We start from the raw sequence: 17,892 nt of genomic DNA on the forward strand, positions 1-17,892 counted from the left end.
GCACATGAGGACAAAGATCGTACTTTTTGGAGAAATGTCCTCTAGTCTGATGTAACAAAAATAGAACTGTCTGGCCATAATGACCATCGTTATGTTTGGAGGAAAAAGGGGGAGGCTTGCAAGCCGAAGAACACCATCCCAACCGTGAAGCACGGGGGTGGCAGCATCATGTTGTGGGGTTGCTTTGCTGCAGGAGGGACTGGTGCACAATTCACAAAATAGATGGCATCATGAGGGAGGAAAATTATGTGTATATTGAAGCAACATCTCAAGACTTCAGTCAGGAAGTTAAAGCTGGGTTGCAAATGGGTCTTCCAAATGGACAATGATTAAAGCATACTTCCAAAGTTGTGACAAAATGGCTTAAGGACAACAAAGTCAAGGTATTGGAGTGGCCATCACAAAGCCCTAACCTTAATCCCATAGAAAATTTGTGGGCAAAACTGAAAAAATGTGTGCAAGCAAGGAGGCCTACAAACCTGACTCAGTTACACCAGTTCTGTCAGGAGGAATGGGCCAAAATTCACCCAACTTATTGTGGGAAGCTTGTGGAAGGCTACCCGAAACGTTTGACCCAAGTTAAATTTTTTAAAGGCAATGCTACCAAATACTAATTGAGTGTATGTAAACTTCTGACCTACTAGAAATGTGATGAAAGAAATTAAAGTGGATATAAATCATTCTCTCTACTATTATTCTGACATTTCACATTCTTAAAATAAAGTGGTGATCCTAACTGACCAAAACATGATTTTTTTTACTAGGATTAAATGTCAGGAATTGTGAAAAACTGAGTTTAAATGTATTTGGCTAAGGTGTATGTAAACTTTCGACTTCAACTGTAGTTAAGTATCAAAAGTAAATGTAATTGCTACAATATACTTAAGTATCAAAAGTATAAACCATTTCAAATTCCTTATATTAACCAAACCAGACGGCACTATTTTCTTGTTTTTAAAATGTATGGATAGCCAGGGGCACACTCCAACACACAGACATAATTTACAAATTAATTATTTGTGTTTGTGAGTCCGCAAGATCAGAGGCAATAGGGATAACCAGGGATGTTCTCTTGATAAGCGTGTGAATTTGACCATTTTCCTGTCCTGCTATTCATGCAAAATGACGTTAGCTAGCTAAATTGAAACTGCTGGGGGAAAGGTACCTAGCTCTCACCTTAATCACTGCAGTGTAGCTAATGTTAGCTAGGTTTCTAGAAAATAAAAACTATAGCTATATTTTAAAGACTTGTTGCTGACTTTTGAACCCTTTTTTTCAAAGTACTTAATTCCACTGCATGTTTATTTATTAATTGGTGACTGAAAAAGTTGCAAAGAAAAATGTCCCTCCAAATGTAGGCTGTATTGGTTGGGTATCATTTGGCTGATGTGGACATTTACATGACAGGCTGACCACAGCGCTGGCGTCACGTGCGCGAGCGTTGCAAAACAAATGTAGAAATCTATGTTATTCAATTATTACAACCACACTGCTCGCGCGCACCAATGAGAGTCTGCATTGCCAAGGGCTAAAATAGAGATCAGTTCTATTTCTGACGCAGATTTCTGACTGCAAGTCCTACCTCTCCTATCTCCTCATTGGTTTATAGAAGCAGGTACCCACGTGCCATCTCCTCATTGGTTATACCGACGTGGGTGACTGAAAGACGAACGAGGTCAGTGGCAGACATGCACCTAATTTATGAAATTTGCCAATCACAATATAAAGTCAAGAGAATAAAAAGCCTGGAAGGAAGAGAGATGTCTAGAAACGATTCGGTTGATCGGTTATGTGTTGATTAATTGGTAGAGTAGAGGACCTTGTGCATTTCAGGTAAAATAACAACTCAATATTTATATCCCAGGACAAATTAGCTAGCAACAGCAAGCTAACTAAATAGGACAAATTAGCTAGCAAGTGCAAGCTAACTAGCTAAATTGCCATAAATGTTTAATGCTTTTCGACCTGTCCCCAAATTAATATAATTGGTTCAGAGTTTGTTTTGATATTTTAACCTGCGTGTCGTGATCGCGTTTGGTGTGGGGGGACAAAATACATTTATGCACGATGGCGCACGCGCGCAGCCGGGTTTAGGTTCCGTGTGACTGTTTAGTTAGCGAAGTTACTGACTTATAGGCATATTGTTATTCATGTTTTTGTTATTGTATTTTAGGTGGAGAGGGAGTAAGATCACTAGAAAGCAGCATGCTGCCACAACCACTGAATACTGGGGCCTGCCTTGGAGTATTGTTGTATTCATCTCCACCACGTGCCTAGAAATCATATGACGAACCTGCATAGACTAACAAAGGAAAATTGTGTATAGGTTTTTGTTCCAGTACTTCACTAACACCTCATTCAACTTATTGCGGTCTAAATTGAACAAAAACAGAAATCACCCAAGTCTGTATTATTGAATGAGCTTCCAAAGTTACAAGCTTCAATTCTGCATGATAGATAATAACATATGTGGAACTATTTCTATTATGATTGTACTTGCAAATCTCATCCTACAAATTGACAAAACGTCCTACAACGTGACAACAGTGACAGAACTCTGAGCGCGCGCAGATTCAAAAATCTTCAAGTGTATTTTTTATTCACGGCAGAATATTCATAGTCGTAAATGGACTTGCAATAATTTTGAAAATAAATGATGCTTTCAAATCTTATTGAATGTATTCAAATGTAGAGTTAAAAGTTTTCCGACTGTTGTTAAACCTTTCGCACGTCCTGATACAAGCTTGCGAAATTAAATTACACATTTTGCGACCACAAAATGAAAAATACAAAATCACATAGTTCTGTCATGATTATAATCCCATACAGCATGAACTCTTTCTTATCCTCAGAAGTACACTAAATAAAAACATGCCTCTTCTCATAACCCTCCCAGCATTTACTTTACCCATCGCTCTTTCCACCAGGTTGGATATCTCAAATGGATTCCTCAGGTTTGACAACTCGATATGCCCCTTCTCAATTCTCCCCGTTTCCCATTCTTTTGGACCATAGTCCAATCTTCCTTGCTTTCACCGCCATTAGTTCCAAGATCTACACCTAATCATGCCATCTTTTTCTCCTTTCCGGCCTCTCTCTTTCTGTGTGTGTGAGGGCAATAAACCAATAACAGCAAGGAGTTTAGAATATACATTTTATTCATCAGAAAATAAGTAGAAAAACTGCACTGTGACAAAGCAATGAAGACGATTTTGTTACGTACAGATGTGGCAGCATTGAGATGACAACATAGGGTGGTGGAAGCATTGTCTGGAACTGGACTTGGCTGCACTCCTACAGTACATCACAGCTCTCTGACAAAAATATGAACTATGCTTTAGGGTCCTATCAACCAAACCCAAACCAATCCCTTTGGAGTGGGAGTGTGAATTTGTGAGTTCAGCCTTTATATATATATATATATAATGCAGCCTTTATATATATATATATATATATATATATATATATATATATCTGTAATAGATTTCCATTAAAATGGGCAAGAATAGCTTTTTTTTTGCAAAAACAATAATTTTGCTAGTACTGTCTGGGAGTGGTCTGAGTGGGGAGTGGAAAACTGGAAACTAGCTGTTATTGGCAGAGAGGTTTGGAATTCTCTTTGTTATTGGTCTATTAATCACTGTACTGCATGGTGATGTCACCATGAAAAAACAAAAATCCCACCCATGCAAACCAGCTACTATCAGGAAATAACACTGATAAAAAATGTTCTCACACTTTTACAGTGTTAGTTTCATCAGCTGTTGTACAATATTATATAAAACAATGCATTTTGACTGTATTGGGCCTTTAAGAAAATTAAGATACCTTCTCATAGGGTGATACATTTACAAGCCTTCTTAAGTTGGCTATAATATGAGCAGTGGTCCTTAGTCATATCATGTTGCAGTCCAACTCTTTTGGGGGATATTTTCTCATGTGAAACTAATTCATATTGGTTGGTTATGTTGCCGGGTCATTCTCTTTTCCAAATGAAAACAAACATTGTTCTAGTTAACATCAAACAAGAATAGACAATTTAAAACACAATGAAAATGGCTTTTCATGCTTTATTGACAGTGTGGAAACTTGTTAGGAAGCAGAATTTGGTCAGTCGTGTTGCTGGAGAGCTGGGCTGTATTCGTTATGACAGGGCCTTTAGGCAGCTGGACAGGAGCCCACACTGACGGCCCCGCTGACCAGGGCAGCTTTGCTGAAGGCCACTTGGCTCTCGTTCACCGTCAGGTTCCTCATACAGCCTGTGTAGGCCCTCCTAGTGGCAATGCCCTCTGGGAGAAGAGATTCTAGGAAGATATATAATAAACAACATTATAAACACATTTCCTTTTATTTTGCTAAATCTAGGTTGATAGTGCTGCCTCACCCTGTAACCGAAGTACTCACAGTTTGGATGTGTTTTGTTAGTTGGAATGTCAGATATTGTGTCTAGCAAAAACTATTTTGTGTGAACGTTCAGTCGTCTTGAAATGCATGGCTTTGCCACTGACCTGGAGCTCCACCAATGAACACAGGGGCCCTGGCACTCTGGGTACTATGTTGGAGAGGTCCCACCACATGGTTGACATCTGAGTCCACATCCAGCTGGATTACATTGGCATCTCGGATCACTGAACCAGAGGCAGAAAGGACAACAGAACACATTGTTGTCAGCCACTGCACATAACATGGGCCAATCATTGCAAATGAACCGTGGTCCCATACTGTTTAAATCAGGGGCAGTCAATGCAATAATGAGATCTCTTACCTGTGATCCTGTGCCAGCTCCCATCACACAGACCCAGTCTAGGAGTGACCTGAGTGAAGAACTCACGGACCCCATTGTTCACCAGCACCACCACCTGGGAGCATAGAACAATACTCGCATTGAAGATCTACTAATAGCAAATTAGCAAATTACGACGGATTGCTTTGTATTAGTCGCTTACCGCTCCTTGGTGAATATACATGGTTAAGTACTCCTCTGCTGCTGTGTAGACATGCAGTAGTACCCCTGACGCCACACGAGGGCGCACCTCTACCACCAGCTCAAACTTCCGCCCCAGGTTGAACGTGTCATCTGAGGGAGACGAACAGAAAGAGTAATTCAAGTAAAGTCTGCTCTACCAGCCCCTCCGTCCGTTCGGAACCTCATCTTTAACGCCTGTAACCTGGAATGTTTCACTGCACTTCGGCCCAATGGGGCGTGTGCACTTGTGAAACTTAGCCAGCCACAGTAAGGTGTGAAATTGCTCTGCGCTCGTTCAAACAGCTGCAGCGTGGCTTCCAAGACCTTGGAGATTGCAGCTCTCCTCCGCGCCCTCAACTTTTCCACCACGCCAAATGTTCACCACAGCTGCACTGGGGATATCAAATTCCAATATCCTGACGAGAGCCTCTCTGCTTCCCCGTCTCTGTGGTGATTGGTGAGCGGCCCAGGGTTTTTGTCTGCTTTCCAGAGAAAATCTAACATGGCGTGTGATATAACTGACACATTGTTTCCAAACAGCTCCAGGCCCTGCCAAAGTGAACCGTGTACAATGATAGGATGGAGTATGTCCTGAAGATTGCAGGAAAATCAATGTTTCACAAGCTTTTCCTTTGGTATCATACTTCAAATTAATCTGGTAGGGTTCAGCCACAGTATAAAGCCAGAAGGGCCTTGAGGATAATCATCTGCCATTACTTTCTTAATTCCTAGCTAAATGGAGAGGCTTGGCAAAGTGTGTTTGTGTCTTACCCAAGACGACATATCCTCCCTCTTCAGAGAAGTATGTCCCCGGCTCAGAGAGTCCCTCGAAGCACGGCGTCACCCCGAAGGCCTGGGACACGGAGGACAGCCATTGGCCATTCAGCTGGAAGTTCTTCACACAGCCAGTGAAGCTGTATGCAGAGTTTCTCTATTGGAGACAAATACAGCACAGGAAAGTGTAAATGAGTGGTAGTACAGATATCTGTAGGTAATATGTTCCAATAACAGACCCCAGAGAGGGGTCACGTTGATGGTTTATTGTTTTCTGTGGGAAACGTATTGTCTGAGCACAGCAGTCTGAAGTGAAAATACTTGGATGGCTCCCAGTGTGAACATATAATGCCAAAAAAGACTAGAGGACCATAAACCATTCCAGACATCTCTTATAATGTTCTTTATCGAAAGGTCAGGATCTTGACTTTTTTGTTCATTTTATACATTCTTGGCCAGGGTTTTCATATGTTTCCAGGTTTCCACTGTAAAAACATTCTGCTCCATTTTCCTTCAGTAGGGTATAAGGTCCTGCTCTGTGTCCCAAATTACACCTCATTCCCTATATAGTGCACAACTTTTTGACCCTGGTGAAAAGTAGTACACTACATAGGGAATAGGGTACCATTTGGGATGTAGACCTGGGCACTAAGGGGTGTATCTTACCAGTATGTTCTGCTGGGCCCTCCCTGGTGGCACCCCTCCCACATAGAGGGTACTGCTGACGTGCCAGGAGACGTTGGAGCCCTGAGCTCTATCCTCCAGCAGTGTCAGCCCATCAATGATTAATCGGCCCAGATTCCCATCACGAATAAAAATAACCTGCAGGAGGAGAGACAAGACAGGGCTGTTACACTGTAGGGTAGAACTATGTCACTGCTGAAAACGAGTGGCTTATCCCATAGAACAATCTATTTATGTGTGACAGATGTCAGAGGTAACAGTTTTGTATTTTAGTATATGGTTAATGGGGAATAAGTACACTACCGGTCAAAAGTTTTAGAACACCTACTCATTCAAGGGTTTTTCTTTATTTTTACTATTTTATACATTGTAGAATAATAGTGAAGACATCAACACTATTAAATAACACATGGAATCATGTAGTAACCAAAAAAGTGTTAAACAAATGAAAACATATTTTATATTTGAGAATCTTCAAATAGCCACCCTTTGTCTTGATGACAGCTTTGCACACTCTTGGCATTCTCTCAACCAGCTTCACTTGGAATGTTTTTCCAACAGTCTTGAAGGAGTTCCCACATATGCTGAGCACTTGTTGGGTGCTTTTCCTTCACTCTGCGGTCCGACTCATCCCAAACCATCTCAATTTGGTTGAGGTTGGGGGACTGTGGGGGCCAGGTCATCTGATGCATCACTCCATCACCCTCCTTCTTGGTAAAATATCCCTTACACAGCCTGGAGGTGTGTTGGGTCATTGTCCTGTTGAAAAATAAATGATAGTCCCACTAAGCCCAAACCAGATGGGGTGGCGTATTGCTGCAGAATGCTGTGGTAGCCATGCTGGTTAAGTGTGCCTTGAATTCTAGATATATCACAGACAGTGTCACCAGCAAAGCACCCCCACACCATGACACCTCCTCCTCCATGCTTTACGGTGGGAAATACACATGCGGAGATCCTCCGTTCACCCGCACCGCGTCTCACAAAGACACGGCGGTTGGAACCAGTTTGGACTCCAAACCAAAAGACTGGTGGAAATTTGTCCAATGTCCATTGCCCATGTTTCTTGGCCCAAGAAAGTCTCTACTTCTTATTGTCCTTTAGTAGTGGTTTCTTTGCAGCAATTCGACCATGAAGGCCTGATTCACACAGTCGCCTCTGAACAGTTGATGTTGAGATGTGTCTGTTACTTGAACTCTGTGAATCATTTATTTGCGCTGCAATTTCTGAGGCTGGTAACTCTAATGAACCTATCCTCTGCAGTCTTCCAGTCCTGTGGCGGTCTTCATGAGAGCTAGTTTCATCATAGCGCTTGATGGTTTTTGAGGCTGCACAAAGTTCTTGAAATGTTCCATATTGATTGACCTTCATGTCTTAAAGTAATGATGGACTGTCATCTCTCTTTTGCTTATTTGAGCTGTTCTTGCCATAATATGGACTTGGTATTTTACCAAATAGGGCTATATTCTGTATACCCCCCTACCTTTTCACAACACAACTGATTGGCTCAAACGCATTTAGAAGGAAAGAAATTCCACAAGTGAACTTTTAAGAAGGCACACCTGTTAATTGAAATGGATTCCAGGTGACTACCTCATGAAGCAGGTTGAGAGAATGCCAAGAGTGTGCAAAGCTGTCATCAAGGCAAAGTGTGGCTATTTGAAAAATCTTAAATATAAAATATATTTTGATTTGTTTAACAATTTTTTGGTTACTACATGATTCCATATGTGTTATTTCATAGTTTTGATGTCTTCACTATTATTCTACAATGTAGAAAATAGTTTAAAAAAAGAAAAACCCTTGAATGAGTAGGTGTTCTAAAACTTTTGACCGGTAGTGTATATTTACTTACATTGTGCCATGTTCCGTCGTTGTACTTCTCCGGGCTCTTGACCTTGACCTGTTGTTGACCCAGGTTGAAGGTGTATACCAGCTTCCCATGGGAAAGAAACAGAGCCATGTAGTTGTCCTCTGCCTCGTCTGATGCATAAAAGATGAGGCCGAACGAGGACTGGGTCTTCAGGGACAGGGAGAAGTGAGACCTGGGGGGTAAAAGGTGCATTATAAACCGGGTGGTTCGAGCACTGAATACTGATTGGCAGAAAGCTGTGGTATATTTAAGTAATAAGGCCTAAGAAGGGTTTGAGGGCCTTATTGCTTTTATAAAACGGTTATCGTAATACGGTTTAGAAAAATATGAATGACTTTTTCTCAGTAAAACATGATTTTAACGGGTAAATTCGTTTTTGCATTCTGAAGTTGCTACCCAAGCGTGCTGGTCGTTAGTTATTTTCTAATGTTTTGACCCAGTCGTTAATTCGAATCATTCTACGTTGCTATGCTAAACAAGCCATTGGCTTGTAGCTAGCAGATAATCAATGATGAGAGACAATAACTTCAATAAATATTGATTTAATAAATATCCAATAGGCCTACATAGGCCGCACTGCTCTGGTTAATGAATTAATGGGATTCTGAGTGTTTACGGTTTCCATGGTGAATTATTCGTTTTGCGTTCATTTATGGGCTAGCTAGCTAGCCTACAGGCAAGGGAGAGACCGCATTTGTAAAATGAAACCTTGTTGCACAGAGGCATACAGGTGTCACGATCGTCGTACGAACTGGAAATATACTCAGACCAACGTGCAGCGTGATTTGGGTTCCACATGTTTAATAAAGGAAACTCACAAAAACAATAAACAGCAAACGAAACGTGAAGTCATGGAGTGCTCACAGGCAACTACACACAAACAAGATCCCACAAAAACCAGTGGGGAAATGGCTGCCTAAATATGATCCCCAATCAGAGACAACGATAAACAGCTGCCTCTGATTGGGGACCGTACCAGGCCAACAATAAATGCACTAGACAACAACGTGGTTGTCCCACAACTCCCGCATATCAACCTATCAGCATCCAGGATCCAAACAACCTGTTTATAACAGACCTATACCCACGAGTGTGACACAAAAAAAAACGTTTTACTGTTATTACGTTGGTATCAAAAAGGCACCTTGGGAGTTTATGGTATATGGCCACTATACCACGGCTAAGGGCTGTTCTTAAGCACAATGCAACGCGGAGTGCCTGGACACAGAAGTCAGCCGTGGTATATTGGCCATATACCATAAAGTCCCAAGGTGCCTTATTGCTACCAACGTAATAACAGTAAAACGTTTTTTTGTGTCACACTCGTGGGTATAGGTTCATTACTACCTCGTGCCTTATTGCTTAATTATACTATACTCAGACCATTACTCAGAGACCCAGAGTAAAGTGCATGTGACTTGTACTTAGACCAAGAAAACAGAGTGGAGTTCATGTGTAGAGTGGGTTCATGATTGACCTCTGGTTGACCTCTGGTTGACTTCTGCTTGACCTATCACCTATGTTGTACCCCCAGGTTGTGTCCCAAATGTCACCCCATTCCCTTCACAGTGTACTACCTGTATCCAGAGCCCTATAGATGCGGTGAAGAGGTCATTGGAATGCAGACCATGGGGGGATAGAGGAAGGATGCAAGATTGATCTAACAAAGTGGATATTTGTCAAATCCGTCATGGTTGATTTATTGGAACAGGCCCACAATGTGGTTAATAAAGTCTGATATGCCTCATAGCCTGGTTCCTCTCTAGGTTTCTTCCTAGGTTTTGGCCTTTCTAGGGAGTTTTTCCTAGCCACCGTGCTTCTACACCTGCATTGCTTGCTGTTTGGAGTTTTAGGCTGGGTTTCTGTACAGCACTTTGAGATATCAGCTGATGTAAGAAGGGCTATATAAATACATTTGATTTGATTTGATATGGATATCTTTGGTTGTTTTTGCATAACATTTAGAAGTTGTCCCTTTTCAGGTTGAGAAGTGTCTGCTAAATGCTAACTCCCGTTCATATAAGCTGGTAGCATAGAGTAGCTAGCATACATCGGTGGTGGTAGTCAAAGTCATTTTTAACTGTAATGCAGTTGATTGGTGACGATGACATGAACATGTGTTGGGGTTGACATCCATAAAAGCATTATACTCTGATTTTTACCTCAACATAGTGTGAAATACACATATAAACACTAGCCTACATGTAGGATTATTTTGCTGGGGGGCAATGAGGAGATTGGGGATCTTTCACAGACAGCATCTTTAACCCAGGCGTTTCCATTGTTTTGGTTGAGTTCCATTGACCTCTTTACCACATCTATGGGCCCTGGTCAAAAGTAGTACACTATATAGGGAATAGGGTGCTATTTGGAATGCAACCCAGGTGTTCTTCCCTTTCCTGGCCTTACCTCTCAGCGAGGGACTCTGGGATGTCAGTGTACTCCTGCCTGCTGTTGGCGATACCCCCGTAGTGGTGGGCGTGGCGGGTGGCATGGGGCCTGGCGGACAGGTAGCATGGTGTCTCTTCTGTCTCTCCTGGCTCCTGGTCATCACTGTTCAGTCCCAACAGGCCTTGTGGCTGGTTGGACTTGTCTCTGCCCACCTTAGTGAGAGAAGGGAAGTTACTTGACTGTTAGTAGTGGGTCAATGCATGCCTATTGTTCAGTATACAGTATCATCTTTAAAGATCGAAATTAGGGGAAGCAGTGCTACTGTTTGCCCCAGCGACTTTGTTATTGTGGGGAATGGCACCTCCGGCAGCATGGGGAAAAAAATTGCGGTACATATTCTGCTGTTCAATGCGCGTGCAATGGTGTCCGAGGTGTTTGTTGTTTGGAGTAACTTCTTTGTTATTGTAGAATCCCAAACGGATGTGGCAGTATCACCAATTAAGGATTCCATCTTTAAGTGTTTATAGACTCTTTTAAGACTTGAAAAGACAGGCATTTTTTATGAATGAATACTGATGACTTTTGTATCCGGCAGGCATAAGCTTTTAGAAGCCAAACTCGGGTTCAATGACATGTATTTAAATGATCTTTATTTCTTTACCTTCCTAGTATGGCCCTGCTTGGTTTTGGCAGAGTTTTTGCTGTGCTTTGAGAGCAGGGCAGCGGGCGGTCGCTCCACAGGGCAGTCCTGCAGAGAGGTCTGGACATTCTCAGTGTACTTCTGAAAGTCCTCAGGCTCAATGTCCCTGTCTTGTCTGGAGAGAGAGAGAGAGAGAGACTAGCAACTCAGTGCCAAAGACATAAGAGCCATAGAGATACTCAAACACACACACACACACAACTCTGTCTCCATGGAAACAAACTCCATGTCCTCCCACTCGGCTCTCAACAGCAGCTCTGCTTGGCTTTCTTCCTCTCATGGATGCAGCTAGGCAGCAAGGTTTTCACCAACCGACCTGAGCCAGAGGTCCAATGAGCTTGCTATCATAACAATGTTCTCTGGAGATAGGAGGTGTGTAAAACCTTGGACTTGTTCATTTGCTAATATTAGATGCAATCCATTACAGTCCATGACGTCAAACGCATTAGGCTTTTAATGTGGTCTGAGTGCTGTGGCAGTGAGAGAGGGGCCAGGTCACCTGCTGATGTAGGCGTAGCTGATGCAGCCAGTGAAGTTCTTGATGCTGCTACTGGGAGAGCCTCCTAAGTAGAAGCTCCTCACTGTGGAGACTGAGGCGGGGGAGGACGGACGTTTCTTCTCATGCTTGTCTTTGTCATCCACCACCAGCTCATATCTGATGGAGATAGATAGTTATCAGTCAATTGTTACAGTGAACAATTATAATACATTTTGCTTTTAAATCACACTTTTAAATATGAAGAAATATGTATGTGGCTTGACAGCGAGGCAATCCGTAAAAAATACTTGCCAGATAAAGGGAGATGTTTTTTACGGTACATTGGATTCTTACTTGTCATTATTCGCTGAAGCTACCAGGAAATGGGTCATTCCATCGTTGTACTGCTTCTTGTGTGATTTGACTCTGGTGCCCCTGGAGTTCAATACCACTGCTCCGTTCTCCAGAGCGATGGTAAACTCATCAGACTGAAGGAGGAATAGAGTTTGGAGTTGAACAACAGTTGTATTTCCTTTGCAGTTCCTTTGGAACTCATAAACTCAGCAAAAAAGAAACATCTCTTTTTCAGGACCCTGTCTTTCAAAGATAATTCGTAAAAATCCGAATAACTTCACAGATCTTCATTGTAAAGGGTTTAAATCCTGTTTCCCATGCTTGTTCAATGAACAATAAACAATTAATGAACATGCACCTGTGGAACGGTCATTAAGACACTAACAGTTTACAGACGGTAGGCAATTAAGATCACAGTTATGAAAACTTAGGACACTAAAGAGGCCTTTCTACTGACTCTGAAAAACACCAAAAGAAAGATGCCCAGGGTCCCTGCTCATCTGCGTGAATGTGCCTTAGGCATGCTGCAAGGAGGCATGAGGACTGCAGATGTGGCCTTGGCAATAAATTGCAATGTCTGTACTGTGAGATGCCTAAGACAGCGCTACAAGGAGACAGGATGGACAGCTGATCGTCCTCGTAGTGGCAGACCACGTGTAACAACACCTGCACAGGATCGGTACATCCGAACATCACACCTGCGGGACAGGTACAGGATGGCAACAACACCTGCATGAGTTACACCAGGAACGCACAATCCCTCCATCAGTGCTCAGACTGTCCGCATTAGGCTGAGAGAGGCTGGACTGAGGGCTTGTAGGCCTGTTGTAAGGCAGGTCCTCACCAAACATCACCGGCAACAACGTCGCCTATGGGCACAAACCCACCGTCGCTGGACCAGACAGGACTGGCAAAATGTGCTCTTCACTGACGAGTCGCGGTTTTGTCTCACCAGGGGTGATGGTCGGATTTGCGTTTATTGTCCAAGTTCAGTTTATGTCTCATATTTACACATGTTAAGTTTGCTGAAAATAAACGCAGTTGACAGTGAGAGGACGTTTCTTTTTTTGTTGAGTTTAAGAAACAATTAAATACAATTCAGGCAAGAATCAATATACCCCTTCGATGTGGTAGAACAGGAGACCAGTAGGCTGCAGTGTCCTGAAGTTAAGGCCACCCTCGAAGGCGTCGAAGGGAGATATCTTTGCTGCAGACCCCAGGTAGCTCTCTCCAGTGAAGTAGGCTTTACGTGACATCTGTTAGAATCCAAGACACAACAGGGACATTGTCAACTATTGGTAGTTCAGTTGATTCTGTATACATCACCAATGCTTTGTCTAGTAGCGTTTGCTATGGACTACAGTACATACAAAGGACTCCTCAGGACAACCGCTGCTGATGCCAATAGTGCCTGGTTCCTCCAGGAGGTTAAAGTCTTTCTTCTGGAACTGGAAGCCCTTCACACAGCCCTTCAGCCCCATCAGGGAGGATAGCTCAGGCCTGGGGGAGAGGGAATATGCTCATAGTCACATAGGGCCTGCTGTCCAACTGTCCAACTGTACTCAGTGTAATACTAATGTAATAGTCTGTTGATATTGTGTTACAATTGTCAACTATGCTTACAAAGTTAGACCTCTTAAGGTCCTTGGATTGGTGTGAGGAAGTGCACGTGTGTGATTAGATAACTGACTCACCTGGAGAGGAGAATGCGCGAGGGGGCCCCTCCTATGTAGATATCGGAGAAGGGCAACGGTTTTTTCTCATTCTCCATGGACTTCACGTGACTCTTGTCCACCAATAGAATGATCTTCTTGGAGTAATGATAGATGACTGACACCTATAAAAAGAACAGCACAGCTTAGATTGGATTAGGCCTACTGTTGAAAGGAAATTGATTTCATTCACATCTCAATAGGCACACCCCTGCCGACAGAAAGACAATGGGCTGATTTAGATTTACCTCATGGTATCTTGCGTCATTGATCTGTAGTTTAGGTAAGTTACTCTCCATGACGATCGGGCCTCCGCTGAAGCCAAAGTCGTACATGAGACGTAGGAAGCCATTCTTCAACTCTAACAGGAAGAAGTTGTCCTGGAAAGAATTATTGAACATTTTTTTCTAGAGTCATTTTACCCAGTAACATGATGCAGAAAAAGTATTGGTAAATCTCTCTATGCTCTGAAGAATTACAAGGCATAGCATTGCATCACTGACTGACACTATGTTGCTTGTTCAAAAATAAAGGGGACATTTTCGCTACTATATTTACCCCGGTGACCATGAGTAACAGGATGCCGTTGTTTGCTACTGTCCGAACAGCAATGTCAAACCGGGTGACGATGCCAAATTTACCCCTCCTCTCCATGTTGGTGATGAGGGCATATCCAGTTCCGTCAAACAGGTAGCTGGCGATACGACTCTGTGAGAATGCCAGCTTATACCTGATACGGCAAAGAAAACAATGTTAGAGTTAAGTCGAAATTAAGCGACTTGTCTGAAGGAGCCTCAGATGGAGACGTGGACTCTTTAAGGGCAATATCTAAAGTTCCCAACAGAAAATGTATAGACAAGATACAGTATATCATACCTGGGACAAGGTGTTGAAGCAACTACATCCATCTTGTGCGTCTGTTTGAAATTGTACAGACTGATGACATCATTATTTAAAGAGGCCAACTCGATGCAGCCCACAAAAGGAGCTAGGCTGAGTGCAGGTGGAAGCTACAAGGAAAAACAAAACATTCATAATCTTATCTTGGAAGGAAAAAGTAAATAGAGAGTCATCGCAATACTGGTTCAATTCTGCTGTGTCAATGGTTCATGAGTGAAGTACTGTTTACATCAATACTGTACGATGGAAATGGTCTGCTATGCATTAGCCAATGCCACAGAACTCTGATCAGAGGTTGATGTCATATCCTGTTAGAAAGTAATACCGTACCCTGACATCAGCGGGGACGCCACCCACGAAGAATACAGTGTCTTCAGGGTCCAGGTTGAACAGGGAGTAGGTGCCAGAGGCTTCGCCCTTTTGGATGAACTTCTGCTCGTCAGTGGACGTCTGACTGGGTACAGTCAGGAACACTTTTCCATGTCTGCCCAGCCTGTCAAAACAAAGACACAAAGCAGCGTGAATAATCAGTCCCATCAACACCATTACATACTGCATGGCCAGAACAGCCTCATAAATCCCTGTGAGTGGTTAGACTAGACAGATGTCCTGTCTGTGTGAATGGACGGACGGTCTTTAGCAAGGTTGCAAATCTGTACTGTATGTGCTCTAGCCAAGTTTGTCATCGCTTGTCATTCATGAAACATGTATGGCATGACAACAGACACGACAGATGTCTTGTCTAATAAGCATTAGTTGATCTTCTACCAGGCTATGCCAGTCTATCTGTGCGACTGGATCTGTTGCTTAGGTAACACACTACTGTACCTCTCCACTTTGATGAGGTTGAAGACTGGAGGCCATTGGCTGACAGGCTTTGAACCCAGTGGGATTTCAACATCTTCCCCTCCCAGGTTGTAGATGTACACCAGGTTGTCATTCTTGATGGCCAGACCCATGTAGTCCTTCTTACCCTATATGATATGTAGAAGAGAAACCAAGGTGACAGGTTTTATACAGCACAGTGCATGTATTGTAATATTGAATCCCTGCATGCGATCTTATTCAGGAAAATCTCCTAATATTTGCTTTATAAAACCAACGAAGGGTCACAGAGTACCATTTCTAAGCATCAAGCAGACTTACACAAACACCACTGCATAATTTACAGCAGTGGGAGAATCACCAGGGTAAGCAGCATCATTAAAGAGAACAGAGAGGCCCAGAGAGGAGAGCTCTGCCCTGCCGTCATTAACCTCCTGCGGGTGGGGGGTAACGGCATTTATGTAAATGAGCCCCGACTTTGGCGGCAGTGGCGCACACAACAGGCGTCTCCTGGAAACCTTTTGAAAAAGGCAACTGTCTGTTCTCAAAGGCCTCTTCTGCTCACATGATCACAACAAACCATTCATCTGCACACAAGCTGCTCTCGCCCTTTTATCTCAAGCCATCCTCAGGGTCCAAGTCTGGGAACTTTCAATAGCAGATCTGGGCCAGTCTGCAACCCCCTTCTCCAACCCACCCACTTCTTGCACACAATAGAAAAACACCCCAGTATTATCGCTATATACAGGTCTATGCTAGCCTGATCCCAGATGTGTTTATGCTGTATGGCCAACTTCCAGGGTTGTGGCATGACAACAAAAGGAGTCGGTTATACAGGACAAGTAGATCTGAACCCAGCACCAGCCCAGCTCCCTATTTCCTGACCTCCCCCTCTCCCCCCAGCCTCCTCACGTTTCTGTCTCCCAGATAGAAGATGAAGCGGTCCTCAATAGGGTCCTTATCTGGGTCCACCCTGATGAACAGACTGATGGTGGTCACTGTCTTAAGGTCCGCCACATTGATGTGGGGCTGCACTTCAACCGACGACTGACCGTTGAACTTCATGGACACTTGGACCTACAGTATGGTGTAACAAAACATGATATACGGAAAGTATTCAGACCCCTTGACTTTTTCCACATTTTGTTACGTTACAGCCTTATTTTAAAATGGAATAAATAAATGTCATTATGGGATATTGTGTGTAAATTGATGAGGGAAAAAACTATTTTATCAATATTAGAATAAGTCTGTAACTTAACAAAATGTGGAAAAAGTCAAGGGGTCTGAATACTTTCTGAAGGCACTGTATCTGTGTCATACAGGACTCGATTATGAACAAGACTTGGGATTATAGTAACACAAGACTGTACAGGGTTTTTCATTGGTGGTTGAAAGTACATTTTGGTTGTGATGTTAGTGATTGTTCAGATGTTAATATTGACCTTCTTGGCCACACTCCTGGCCTGGGCGATGAGCTCTCTGATCCTCATGATGTTGGTGGTCACGTTGTTCACTGGCTTCTTCTCAATGATACGTAGCTTGTCCAGCAGCTCAGGAACCAGCTCAGACAGGTTCTCAACTGAAAACCCCACCATGGATGGAGAGGATTACCACTTACTAGTTTGAGTGTAATGCTTAGTCATTTAGTCTTCTCTGTCGAGGATTGAAATACTGTAGAAGTGTTTATGAGTGTACTGTACCTGCTTCCCCAGCAGATACTACAGCGCGGTCAAAGGCTGCAGCAGAATAATCTTGGTTCTTCATGTTGGTGGCCCACTCCTCTACCTTCTCGTGGATGGGGGTGATGGTCTGCAGGACCTCCACGGAGCGGTTCAGGGTGCCTTCAGCCACCTCCCTGGTGAGCTCCAGACGCTTGGTGGTTCTGCCTGGAAGGTCAGAGTGGAATTCAGAACAACAAATTCAGTACCGAGATGAGGAGAGCAATCTTCGAATGGCAGTGAATACAATGATGTGCATGTCAGAGACCCTAGATAGGCTATGGTCCAGAACAAGAATGTGTTTTACCTGGCTCAATTCCCTTGATGTCTTTCAGTACTTCCGCTAGTTTTTTGGTGTTGTCATCCATGGTCTCCTTGGTCTCCTCAATATATTTCATCTTGTCCAGAACCTCAGTTTCAACCTCTGTTGAGACAATTCACACATGTATCATTGAGGAGAACCTGTACAGCCTAGTCTAACAACAATCAGACAATGCCCAATCTAAAAAACATG

At 43.1% G+C, this 17,892-nt stretch overlaps 1 protein-coding gene across 1 annotated transcript in view; it reads right to left on the minus strand.

Annotated features, from left to right (window-relative positions):
- Window positions 1-4,050: 4,050 nt before the first annotated feature.
- Window positions 4,051-17,892, minus strand: part of LOC139583053 (laminin subunit alpha-4-like) — a 31,339-nt gene continuing 17,497 nt past the window's right edge. The window contains exons 18-40 of the mRNA XM_071413758.1: window positions 17,686-17,802; window positions 17,361-17,546; window positions 17,103-17,239; window positions 16,570-16,734; window positions 15,661-15,806; window positions 15,163-15,325; window positions 14,809-14,942; window positions 14,491-14,662; window positions 14,181-14,312; window positions 13,915-14,057; window positions 13,591-13,720; window positions 13,339-13,476; window positions 12,221-12,354; window positions 11,888-12,043; window positions 11,350-11,503; window positions 10,707-10,900; window positions 8,280-8,469; window positions 6,407-6,562; window positions 5,738-5,897; window positions 4,947-5,077; window positions 4,766-4,859; window positions 4,509-4,628; window positions 4,051-4,304 (exon numbers count right to left, since the gene is read on the minus strand). Of these exons, the coding sequence (XP_071269859.1) occupies window positions 4,159-4,304; window positions 4,509-4,628; window positions 4,766-4,859; window positions 4,947-5,077; window positions 5,738-5,897; window positions 6,407-6,562; window positions 8,280-8,469; window positions 10,707-10,900; window positions 11,350-11,503; window positions 11,888-12,043; window positions 12,221-12,354; window positions 13,339-13,476; window positions 13,591-13,720; window positions 13,915-14,057; window positions 14,181-14,312; window positions 14,491-14,662; window positions 14,809-14,942; window positions 15,163-15,325; window positions 15,661-15,806; window positions 16,570-16,734; window positions 17,103-17,239; window positions 17,361-17,546; window positions 17,686-17,802 (3,398 nt within the window). The 3' untranslated portion in view covers window positions 4,051-4,158. The remainder of the gene's footprint in view (window positions 4,305-4,508; window positions 4,629-4,765; window positions 4,860-4,946; window positions 5,078-5,737; window positions 5,898-6,406; window positions 6,563-8,279; window positions 8,470-10,706; window positions 10,901-11,349; window positions 11,504-11,887; window positions 12,044-12,220; window positions 12,355-13,338; window positions 13,477-13,590; window positions 13,721-13,914; window positions 14,058-14,180; window positions 14,313-14,490; window positions 14,663-14,808; window positions 14,943-15,162; window positions 15,326-15,660; window positions 15,807-16,569; window positions 16,735-17,102; window positions 17,240-17,360; window positions 17,547-17,685; window positions 17,803-17,892) is intronic.

This window comes from Salvelinus alpinus, chromosome 8, assembly GCF_045679555.1.
Source record: "Salvelinus alpinus chromosome 8, SLU_Salpinus.1, whole genome shotgun sequence".
Classification (NCBI taxonomy): domain Eukaryota; kingdom Metazoa; phylum Chordata; class Actinopteri; order Salmoniformes; family Salmonidae; genus Salvelinus; species Salvelinus alpinus.